The 12,797-nt window shown below is 37.9% G+C and overlaps 1 protein-coding gene across 6 annotated transcripts in view; it reads right to left on the bottom strand.

Annotated features, from left to right (window-relative positions):
- The window catches only part of WDFY3 (WD repeat and FYVE domain containing 3), a 180,794-nt gene that overhangs the window by 91,640 nt on the left and 76,357 nt on the right, over window positions 1–12,797 (bottom strand). For 5 of the 6 annotated variants that reach the window (XM_075500914.1, XM_075500913.1, XM_075500916.1 and 2 more), the window contains 5 exons: window positions 11,955–12,147; window positions 8,566–8,752; window positions 5,494–5,660; window positions 2,163–2,630; window positions 619–717 (listed from right to left, as the gene is read on the bottom strand). In XM_075500914.1, coding sequence (XP_075357029.1) covers window positions 619–717; window positions 2,163–2,630; window positions 5,494–5,660; window positions 8,566–8,752; window positions 11,955–12,147 — 1,114 coding nt within the window. Of the gene's footprint in view, window positions 1–618; window positions 718–2,162; window positions 2,631–3,000; window positions 3,131–5,493; window positions 5,661–8,565; window positions 8,753–11,954; window positions 12,148–12,797 lie in introns of those variants that run through there. The other variant, XM_075500918.1, reaches the window with a different exon arrangement.

Genomic DNA, 12,797 nt, shown 5'->3' with positions numbered 1-12,797 from the left:
AGCTGTTATTTCAAGCTCTCAGAGATAGCTTTTACTAATATGAGATACACATACTGTCTATTTCAATGTTGCTAAGTCTTGGCTAATGAAGCACAATATAAACCTGCCTGATTTAGAAAAGGACACTCATAACAGAGTCCTGTTTATATGTACTGACTGGGCATATGCCTTTAAAAATTAAAGCCATCTTTCACTAAAGAAGCATGCACTAAAGAAAAATGCATTTTTAATCACATTTAAGTAGACATGACACTGTCAACAGCCAACTAGATGTCTAATTAGACACTTACATTTTCCAGTATACAACCTGTGTTACAAGCCCTACTACAAACTATTACAGAATTGTTGGAGAGTGATGGGGTGTGGTGGTTGCCTTCAAGTAAGCAATAGCAAAGAAACTCAAGATTAAAAAAAAACACTATCTTGTACTCCTTTATTTTATGTGCTGTAGTTTATGCTGTCTATTCTCTCTTCTGGAAAAACGCGGCAAGAGAAAAAGTGTATTTCAGTGTGTTTGATTACTTGCCTGAAGATAGAAAGTCAAGACTACTTTGGTTTCAGGCATGATTTTCTGAGTTACTTTTTAATAAATATTTTGACAGTGGTCTCTCTACTTACCTGCATTTGTGTTTGATCCTTGTAGTAGTGCTGTCAAGGTCTCCATAACCAATAAAGCCAGCTGCTTTTGGTCCTCAAATGAACTGTTTCTTGAATCCCCTAAAAAATAATTTCAGAAGCCAAAGTCATAGTAAAAATCACTCTTTTCTAAGATGCTTCGTGATACTTCCCACAAACACTTTTCTTTTCTTTGCTTCCCCAGAGAACATGCAGCCTAACCATATTCCAAAGCAAATTAAGATTTAGTCTACACATCCATTCCTGGGAAAGCTTAACTATGAATCATTTGAAAAGTTAATTTATAAAGACAAGAATTTAAACAGAAGCTTTTGAGCACTGTGAGCTCAGTGGCTGACACTGCAGCTCTATGTGTAGTTTCACATCCTCAACTTTTGTTTCTTGAAGCCACAAAACCATACCATAGTGGAAGACTAACAGGATCTGTTCTTGTTCAGTGTTCAGAAATTCCACACAAAAGCACAAAACTATATTCACATAATTACAGTAAATGGGCTGATGATTCAACAGGTGTAACAGACGAACCAACACTGCAAGTGGCATCTTAAACACAGAGTAACACTCCATAAAAAAAAAAAATTTTTTTTTAAATTACTCTAATAAGCAAGCCACAACACAAAGGCATGTGCACCCAGGCAGAACCCTAATCAGATGACAGCTTGGTCCATTTACTTACAAGAACACGGAGTTGCTGGCAACAAAGATTTCTACCTCTAATCAACTGCTACTGCCCACTAACGAAGCTTCAAACAATAAACCCAAGTGAAACATCCAACAATTATGATTAAAGAATAAGTGTCACTGATGCACACTAACTCAATTGCAGTTTGAATAAAGAATGTTAAAAAAAAAAAAATCTGTGTGTGTATGTAGGCACATATGGCACTTGGCAGCACACGCTTCGCAGGCTAAGCAGCTATGTAGCTTATCTCTGAGATGTTCAATTCTGGATATAAGATAAATGGTTTTTAAAATTTTGGGGTTTTTAAATGCTCTTAGAAAAATGTAGACCCAACTTATTAAAAAGTCTGCAAACTTGAATACATAATCCTATTAAGAGCTCATATATGTGCTCTATAGTATTTTTCAAAGCTGGGGCTAAACACAATGAAATGCCCAAGTACCTTTTGTGAGGAAGAGTATAGATACCATGTATTGCTCCTTCACTTGGCTCTTTTCATGTTAAGTAACAAATATTAAAACAATACATAAAAAACAAAAAAACCCAAAACATTTAAAAAGGAAAATATGAACTCCTGCTATTTTGCATTCATACATCAGTGTTCATTAAGCTTTAATGAACGATGCTGTATGCTTTAATGAACAAGCTCTGCCTCGAGCTTCTCGCAGGACGTTAAGAGGGAAGCAATTCCAATGAGCTTTTAAGATGGCACAGCAGCCCCCACCAGAACTCAGCCCTTGAGATAACATGTTCAGACTCTCTCGTACCTCCTCTTAAGTGCTAGCCTCCACCATTCCCAGCCAAAAATCCACATGTATTAGTAAAATGGAAGAGCACACACTACCTTGATCATTCAGTGCCTGAGTGGGATCTTTCAGAAGGGCTGCATATTTATGAAGAAGATTTACCATCACCTCCAGAAGTCCCACTTCCCTGAAGACATCCTTAAAGATGTAGTCATGACGGGTGAACTTAAGGAGTGTCTTCATGGCAATGATGCTACACTGAAAAGAAGTGCTGGATTTTAAAAGGATGCTCACACTGATCAGTTCTTTACAGGGTATGTAATTCAAGCTGAAGACAACAAATTCCAGCATCTCAAAGTATTTGGTCTGCACTTCTGGAAGTTTAGGAATTTTCTCTGCAAACTGAGACAATGTGTGCTGTGATTCCAAAATGAAGTAGTTGGCATTGTCTGCCATATAAATATTCATGATGGCATCAAGGATGATCTGTGCTAGATAGTTGGTTTTTGCTCTCAAAAATGCATTCTGGAGGACTGAAAATGCTTGAATATTCCTCACACTGTGACCTAAATCAGGAAACAAAGTGGGACAGGAGGAAAAAGGAAAGAGAAAGTTCTTAATTGTCATAAACAATGAGTACACTTAGTAATAACAATCCATGCATTTTAATAAGTGTGAATAAAATAATAGTATATGTCACGTAAAATAATTTTTTTTATTAAAACTGACTCTTCAAAAAAGCCTCTGCATGATCACTTACATTGCAAATCCTACAATCTACTGTTCATCAAGATGGCATCTTCACCTTTGAAAGTGTTTACATAAGCAGGTAAATGAAAGATCATTTCTTTAAAACAGGCAAGTAAACTGACCTATTATTAAAACGTGCAACGGGATACAGTTCTAGAGACAAAACAAAGCCTGCCTGTCACCTACCCAGGCCATAAGAAAGCTCATTACAGCAACAGTAACTTGCTCTGTATTCCGTAATGCAGAATGCAACTCTGTCCTCTACAAGTATTTGGCAGGCTAAGTTTAGAATAACAGCCATCTGTATCCTCTCACTCAAGAGAGCAATAAGCAATGACAAATCTTCATCAGCCAGGTTCAAAGCTAGACAACATGCATGGCCTCCAAATTATCCTCTTGCTTCCACTCTTTGGCAATCGTCTGTGAGAAGAAGAGCGCTACGCATGGAGAAACTCCACAGGGCAGCATAAGGCCAGCAGCTGCCTTCCTTCCACAGAGAGGGGGCTCTTGCTCAGGTCTGGATTAACTGGCGTGAATAACCATACCGGTATCAGAAGGTGCCACAGGGCTGGCTTTGGGAATCACGCCTGGGAACTGTTAACAATTAGGGAATTAAAACAAAGGGAAAGAGTTGTAAAGTGTAAGGTAGCTATATTAGCACACAAAGACCTCATATCTTTAAAAGCTTGGTCAAATTTCTTCTTATAAGTACCTTCAAGTTGAATAAAATCTCATTCATTTAGCCAAAGAATGCATCATTTATGAGTGCTCCCTGTGGCCCCCAGAATTTTCTATGGGCAGATATTATTGTCATTCTACTAAAATGATTACTCAAAGCCAACTTTTTTAGCTTCTGTAGGAACAGTACAAGTCAGAGTGGACAAATCCCACAATACAGAAAACAACTAATGGTAAAAATAATTTTTAAAAATAAACAATCAAGAATGACAACTTGAAACACATTCTAAACAAAACATTTAGGATGCTCTAACAATAAAATCTTATTTTCAAACAAGCTATAAGCAAACCATTAACGTGATTTTAAAACCCTTTCATAAACAAAGAATCCTGATTTTTTACATATATCTGTGGAATGCTACTCTCTTCATTATTTATAAACTAAATTGTCCAATTTAAAAGTAAATTCAATTGTCTTTGTGTTTAGCCTGACCACCTTCCTTGCCAGTATTTCTCCAGAAAGCAACAGGAAACCTTCTTGAAAACTAACATGGAACAATTTCACATACTAGAAAAATATTAATGTTACATTATAAGTCACACTCATTTGTTTCTAAGAGGACATTTTTACATGCTTTCTTTACAATGAAAAATGTTGAAAAGGGGATTTAGAGCTTATTAAATGTGACAGGAACATAGATAGTGACAGATACAACTATTTATATTCTAATTTAGTATCAACAGTTGTTCCAGGCATCAAGCAGATTAATAAATTATCTTTAATTATTACAAGGACCCCTGAAGAAACCAAATCTTAACCAGCTCTTTAGAGTTCAAGAACTAAAAGGATTTAAATAAAAGCAATTAAGAAAATAAGCTAATATGGTCTTCATAAAAAGACAACTTGTCATCGCAATGAAAAGCAGGTAAAAGGAACTGAGAGATGTCATGACAAGTACCAGAAAATTACGTAATTCCTTTGGAGATTGCAATAAGCCATGGTTCTCTCATGCTATTGTATCAGAAAAGCTGATTAACTTAAGCAAAAATTAGTATGTTATTATAAAAACACAGAGAAATTAAGCTCTGAGTGTGACTATCACCTTCTTTCTCTATTTAGTGCAAAGGGAAAGCAATTCCCATGAACAATGAACTCTCTCAATACCGGAGAAAGGAAGTCATTGTCCAAGGAACCTAGATATACAAGAGAAACAGTGAAAGTAAATCCATTAGCCTATAAATCTATAAATGTAACCCCATCACAAAAATTTTTCTTGTATTCCTGGTATTACTAAATCTCATAAAAAGTCCAAGCAACAAACTAGCTCCATGGTCACTGTTAAATTCCAAACTCCTTAGTTACATACAAGACTTACCTAAGTTTTAAGTTTATATACAGGACATGAAAAATAAGTTTATTTTTATAATACCCTTTCCCCCCCTCAGACTTCCTCAACTTTATCTCCATATTGTAATTGACTGTGGTTGCAAGCACACCTCAGATTTCACCACTCTGTGAACACTGGTGATGAAACAACAGATTTCAGCTCACAAGTTACACTTGCCTAAGCTGACAAAAGCTAACAGAAAGCAAATCTGGCCAAAAACCAAAACAAAACCAAAAAAATCAAACCAGCACATCATCCCTTCACATCAGTTTAGTAAGAGCAGCTTAAAACACGATAAATCAAATCAGTGCATCTCTCCATTATGATAATCTCTTAAACGTCCACGTAGAAACTGTTAGCTTTGCAGTGAGACACGTTTGACTCGGCCCTTAGATCTCAAAGACAAAAGCCCTGCACTTTCTTCTTTGGGTACCAACCCCAAAATAGAACCTTTGAGACCAACAGAACTAAGTATTTGATATGCAATCTTAGTAAAAGAACCTAGACTCAATTGCAAATGGTTTGTGTAGTATGTAGCTTCTCTGTATTTTGTTGTTTACATTTAAAAAAAAAACAAAAAAAAACCAAACAGAGGGAGAAAAAGCAGACCCACCTTTGCCTGCAGGCTGTGGGACTGCAAATCCAGGTAGTAGGAAAGGTACTCCAGTGGTAACACCAGCTGGCTTTAATTCGTTGACACCATATGTTGTTAAGGAAGTTATCAAATTAACTAAGTCCTTCAAAGCATCCTTAGATTCAGCCTCTTTTGCTTGTTCTAATCTAAAGAAAATACAATAGATCAAGTTAGCAGCACTAGTTTATTTCAACTCAAATCACTAATAAGATATCTCTTCCATTTTACTCTATTAATTTAGAGACCACACTTTTACTGCCCTGTTCCTCCAGTATTTTACATTTCATACCATTAAGTCAGTCAAACGTTACTGGATTTATGAAAGCATACATTTATTTGCCATAGAAATTCACCTCATAAATCCTTCCTTGAACTCAATAGTCTGCTAAAAAGCAGCACAGACATGAAAATTACTTTTAAAATCCTCCTACAAACATGAAGCTACTGGATAGGAAAATAGCTAGACAGTCTGTCATTAAATAAATCCATAATTAATTTGTTAGATTATAACTGCCACTTTGAGAGTTAATCTTTCATGCTAATGAAATGGTATCTTGGTAGAAGTCTAACACTTAGAAACACACAATGAAGCATCTTCATTAGAACTATGGACCCTTACCTCTGAATGCAAGAGGATGGAAATGCTAACATCCCATTCCAACCATTGCTTCCCGCCAGCAACACACCATCAGACCAAACCCTAAAAACTGACTCCGAACTCTAGAACAATCTTCATTGTCCTTCCATTTCACCAAAAATTAAACCACGTTTAGTTACTTACTAACTCTATAGTCTCTACAGATCCCAGGAGAAAGCTGGGGACCACAACCTCCTATTTGTTCATGCAATGTGAGCTATATTTTTCTTCTTGCTAACAAGTGACTGTGGGAGCCCTTAGAAGCAGCTCATTCTGCATCCTCCATCTTCTTCTCAGCAGACATGTGGCTGAACCTCCTTCAAACAGCCATTACAGAAGCACTTATTAGCTCACCTACTGCCACTCTACTAATCCTACACATGCCCTGCCCTTTCACATCATTGAGGTGAAATTACATACTTGCTCACCCTTGGTTCCTCACAGACCTCCTGCAATTTCTTATTAAGTCACCACCTTCACAAGTTCTTCTGCATTACCAGCTCCAAAGCCTTTCTTCTTTGCAGCTTGATGCCCAGTGCCCACATTTCATACACCCATGTGACAGTCATCTTCACAATAGTGCCATAGAGCTGAACAAGTCTCTGTCAGTAGGTCTGAGCCAAAACATGTCCAGGGAGAATGCATTACTGTTGTTCATCACTGACCAATACATAGGCTTGTCCAAGATGACAGTTCTTTGAAACAAACTATGTTTTGATTTGAAGATCAAATAAACTAAAACTTATAAGAAACAGCAAGAGATATGGCCATCAAAACAGCAGTCATGTTTTGAACCATCTTCCATCTCCTCTACAATACACAAATTGCTAACAAATACACCACACGTTGGTGTGTGCTGTTCATCCTATCCAAGGCATTTCTACAAGAGTCTTAGCAAGTTTTCTAGAGCCACCCTGGGGAAGAAGTGAGGATAATGCATTCCTACGCTTTTAACCTTTACTGATGTCAACTGAAGAACCCAGGTGCTCTCCTTCTTCAATCAGACATGCAAACCTCTAGTCTTCCTATACCTCTGTCAGGGAACCCCCATTCTTTGATTTAAAGGATGAGCAAGCTCAGGAGAGAGTTTAAAACACTTGATCTACAGAGGTTCACTTTTGTACCTGAAAATGAAATTGCTAATGACAGTGTGTTGCCCTCAAATTCCACCTAAACTCTGGCTGATAGTTTCTGGAAAACAGCTGAGTTTGAATTACATTGCTTTGAATGAATGTATTGGTAAATATAACATACTGAAAACCACCAGTTCTACTACAAGAACAATAACAATTCCTTAACAGGTGTTTGAGCTTTTGTGGCACCAAAGATAATTTATTAATAATTTTAACTGTGATTAAGAATTTCAAATGCCATGTCTATGTCTGGTATCCATTTAAAACAAACAAACAAAAAACCAAAAAACATACTGTGTAGTAGAAAATTTAGTTCAAACATTTGGGTGCCAAAACCTAGCATCCTAGTACCCAAAATGAATAGTTTGAAAGAGGGAGATTACAATTCTCATTAATGGCCATTACAGCGCTGTCTCTAAGCATCTTTCACCCCAGTTTACTTCATAAGATGTACACTCATCGACATAATTTCCCAGTTTCTGTCTTGGATTTGTAAAACACATACATTTCAACAGCTAAGCATGCTTCTTCAGAACTGCATATCCAAACAAAGCAACACAGACTGACCATAGACTTTACACAAATAATGCAGCAGATATTAATTTGCTGACTGAGAAAGAAAAGAACGAAGTCTCTTTCATGGAAAGAAATAAAATCATAGATGGATCATACATCCGAGTTTTGTTTGGGCAGGCATTTTCATTATCCTATTTTGTGATGCATTAGCAGGTTAGCACTACCTTTAATAAAAAATACAAATTAAAAAAATACACATATACACTGATTCCCTAGTAATGCGAGAGTTCTCTCCAGCACTCTGGTATTAGAGTTTATGTACAAAAATGTCTCTTCAATACTAAGTAGCATGTCTTCAATATTAAGTAGCAAGCACCACATTTACGTATATCATTTTTCATTATGATAGTATGTTAAAACAAAACAAAAAACCCCAACCAAACCCAAAACACACTAGTTGCAGTCAAAATTTTATTTTCTGAATTCTTTCTAAATTTTTAGTACAGTTGTTTTTAAGCATCTGCTTTCTCAGCACATACAGAAGCATTTAGTAATAAACCAGTACTGATGAATAAAAAGTTAAATCATGTAGTTTCATAAATGGAGAGAAGCACATAATTTCATGGCTTGGTCCCAATATCTTCATATCATAATAACCTATAATCACTTATTTGTTCAAACCTATTCACCTATTCTTTATTAAGAAATCTTTTCAGAAAAAGCTCACAGTGATCTGTCTGCATTCCTTCAAGCATTTTTGCATACCTGAGGAGGAGGTCACAGAGGAAGTTGTATCCTTGCCATATCCTAAAATCATCCAACAAGGTTTGGGATACATCACTGGAGTCTTTGAGAAAACAAGAAAGTCCAGCAAACATCTCAACTATTTCTAGGGGAGAAAGGTCATCAGACTGCTGCATGTTCTGAACACACGTGGACAAACATTCCTTTTCTGAAAAGAATCGCAGTTAAAAATTTAGGATTTTACTGACATCAATCACAGCAAGAAGCATAACTAGTACAAGAATCATGGCAATAAGGCAACTGTTATTTAACTATCTCTTATCACATAACATTTAATATCATAGAGCACTTGAGTAGCATTCTCAAGTGGCTTTGGATCTGAACCCTAACCTCTTTTTGCCAATCCCTTCCTACCTTTTATAATCTTTACTCTTGTACAGAGGAGACTGTGTAGGCAAATACTCTTTTTTACCTAAAACATTTGACCAGATAACTCAGCAGAATAAAAAGACAAATACGGCAACTGTAAATAATTCTAAAACATCTTTTTTTCTTTTAAAACACAAAGTTATACAAAGAACTGACCTAAACTGTTACTGATGTTAGGTAAAACCCTACACATAACCCTTTACACCATGTCTTCTTATTATTACTCTGGTTAGCATTTCTTTGGCTGGCATATTTGCTTGCCCAATAAATTTTGATCAGACAGACAGCTTGTCTCATTCTGCATACTTCTCACACTCCATCAGTTCATTGGTGAGTTGCAAAAAGCTTTCCCAAATCTATAGTCAGATTTTAGGTTGCCCTCCTGTTTTAAAGATGCTCCCTTCAATTATCTGCTATTTTAACTTTGCAGCACGCGCAAGATAAATGCAAATCTTTCTAGCTAGACTGATAACAAAATTTCCCAGCGATCAAATCAAAGCATGAGATAGTGAAAGGATGCTCCTTTGCATATGATAAAATGTCTTAACTTTTTTTCTGAATATGAGATGAGCCCCTTGACAGATGTTGTTATCTCTTAAGTCAGGTTTATTTTTTTAATCAACAAGCAAGAGGGAATGCTGACTGGTTTTCTTTTTAAGATTTTATTTTACTTTTTAAAAAACCTAGAATATCTTTTGATATGCCAGCCTCACTCCTCTGTGGATCAAGCCAATACAGAAGTGACAATGGTAGTAGCTGCAATATGCCAAATGACACAGTCAAAACTTGGTTATTTTCTTTGTTGTGCTTCATAATGTTTTCACATATACACATACACCTTCTACACTCATCAAAAGCCCACCAGAAGGCTGTTACAGATGCAGGCAAAATACCTATCACCTTTTTAGTCCTATCTGAAAATACTTAACTGATGACTATTCTGTGCTTCCAGGTGAGATACTGTATATTCACATCTTTCTGACTGGAATTGGAAACACACTGCTAGCACAACAAAAAACACAGACTGAAATTTTCTGTGAAGTATGTGGGAGCAGAGTGACATATTTCATAAACTGTCAAAATGGTTTTGTGGAGCCTTGTAACTACTTGCTTTCCAGGGTGTGAGGAAACTGTGGGTTTCTTTTTTTCCAGTAGGTGTACGCTGCTAAGATGTATCATAAGGATGTTAGTTCACTTCAACAGTCACTCTAATTTAAAAACTACAAATGCTTCTATGTGGTCCTACAGTCTAAAAGCCGTAAATAGAATATTAGAAACATATTCTACCAAATTTCCTACCTCAAATCCTACATATCTAAACACCCACGCAGTTTTAAATTAATGCAACACAAGTATTTCATAACAAACCTGCTCCCAGCCAGCTAATATCCTCTCCAACACTGGTTTTCATCTCGCTTTGCTCTCGCAAATTCTTTGTCATGAACCAGCTTGGCAGATGCCCTTGCTAAGCAGACCGTGACCAGTCCCTTGTAAAGATACATGATGAATAAAGTACTTCTTAATATTAGCTACCAAAATCTGTAACCAGCTACAGAAATACCCCTGTATGCTACAGCTTCCATGCCTAAAACAGTCAGGATGCTATTTGTCTCAAAAAAAGGACAGGAGATAAAATTGAATGATTCTGGCTGCTTCAGTCTTTTGGTGGCTCGCAGACTGGATTAAGCCCACGAGATTATTTTATTTTGGCCTTCAGGATGCACAAAATCCACAATCTGTAAGCTTTATGGCAAGGTGAGGAAGAGAAGGGTCTGGCAGAAGAAACGCAGGCTGGCTCAACAGTCAGCAATCTAGTCAGCCAGCCGACAGGGAAAATGTAGGGGCTGCAAACCCATCCAGTTGCCAGGCTCTTTCCAGCTGTGTCCCAAAAGCTCCACACCAGATTGTGACACAGGCTCTAGGACAGGCTACACGTAAGCTTCCTAGCAACACCGGTACTGAGAGACCGCCTCCTTTGGGCATAGGCTTGGGTCTCAGCCAGGCAAAGGAGAGCTTCCCTGGGCCAGGCCCTAGGGACAACGTCCTTGGGTTGGGGACTGCGCAGGGAAGCTGGGTTGGACCACAGAGGAGGAAGCCAGCTGGCTGTTCCAACATGCCATCAATAAGCACTTGGAGGTTCGCACTCAAGTGTTTCTGTGCCCATACACTGTGCTCCCTCGAGGATTTCCTAGCGCCTGTATTACCCAGGTTTTGCTGTTATCAGGGTATGCCAGCCCCTGATGCCCTGGGTAATGGACAGTACGTTGCAAATCAGTGGTGGTTATAACGGTCTGACCCAGCCTCTTCCCACAAAAGCAAGATGTCTGGGAGAAAGAACCTTCTGCCAGCATACCCAAATGAGCTCTCCCTCGTTTGCATAATGCACCAGTATTTACTATATGGGCTTCTAATAGCTCAAACTGCATCAGCAGAACACATGGAGCTGCTTCCTCTTCCTGCAGCTTCCTCAGATGTCTCTACACTTTTATTGCCAGCTAGAGTGGTACCCAAACAAGCAGCTGTAAACAGGACACTGCTAGCTTGCCTTGCGCCTCTGCAAGGAGCTGCTATTGCTAACTCAAACACAGGACAGAAAACAACTAACTCTCGTTAAGAATTAATGCTCGCAGCAGAAGTGAGAAACCTATGCATCTTCCCAGTGACTACTTTTCAATACAGGCAGTTACTGAAGTTGCTGAAAGCCTTTCCTTTTGGTTAACATAAACTCTACACCAAAACGTGACAGGACACTCCATCTTCCAATGTTAACTTGAAATATGGATGAGGCACACTCAGCTACAAACACCTCTCATGCTACACAAGTGCTCTGAAATTGTAACTATGTGTAAATGCCTACCAAAAAAAAAAAAAAGCCTGTAAGCTTTCCTTGATCTATTATTTTCATGCCTATTTCCTAACTAAGAAAACTATGACAGAAGAACAGAAAAAACCAATAAATAACATTGGATAAAGACACATACCATGAATGTATTTCACTACATTGACACTAAGGCCATGACGCGATATGGTCATTAGTACTTCCCCTGCACTCTTCCTCCAAGGCAGATTATAGGGAGGGCACCATGAGGTTATTGCACTGAATAGAAGCTGGAGATCATCCTTTTGAGCCAGTTCTTCCGCCGGGGACACAAAACTGCACAATTTTACTAGGATCTGAAACAGTAAGTCATTAAATATCTAGTATTAACATTGCTATTTTTGTCTAGAGTTAGTAAAAGGTGAAACATTCTTCCAGTTAGCATACACATTAAAAAAAGGCAACGCACCGTTTCCCCTTTGCATGTTGTTTCTGTAATTTGAATTGAAGACAAAGTTATTCAACACATCGTTATTTCAAGTCAGTTTAAAATGACTAGCAAAAGATTAGCAGCAGAGTTTAAATCTCTTAGGCTGACACCGCATACTTGTCTGGATACCAGGTTATTCCATTCTAGGAGAATCCGCCTTGTTCCATAATTTACAGGTCTAAATTTTGCAGTGGTGCAGGGGCTCTGCAAAGCAAACTGTTGTATCCTTTCCTAATGCAAGAAGGCGGCTATCCATGTGTTGTTGGCAGAGCACCATCCATACCATCTTGGCCAAATGAAAATAGCCAAAATAGTATGGCAGGAAAGGATACAGCAGCACTGTAGACCTACCTGGATGACCGACTCCTGGATCTGAATTTCCAGGTTACCTTAAACAAGACAAAACGCAGGCACGCAACTAAAGTTACTATATTGCGCTCCCTTTTCTGCATGTTTTGAGGACATCTGACATCCATTTTGTGTCTTGTGCACGAAAAGCTGAGGTTTCCCCTCAGA

The sequence above is a fragment of the Mycteria americana genome, chromosome 4, assembly GCF_035582795.1.
Source record: "Mycteria americana isolate JAX WOST 10 ecotype Jacksonville Zoo and Gardens chromosome 4, USCA_MyAme_1.0, whole genome shotgun sequence".
NCBI classification, from domain to species: Eukaryota; Metazoa; Chordata; class Aves; order Ciconiiformes; family Ciconiidae; genus Mycteria; species Mycteria americana.
This window is presented reverse-complemented; position numbering and strand designations above follow the sequence as displayed.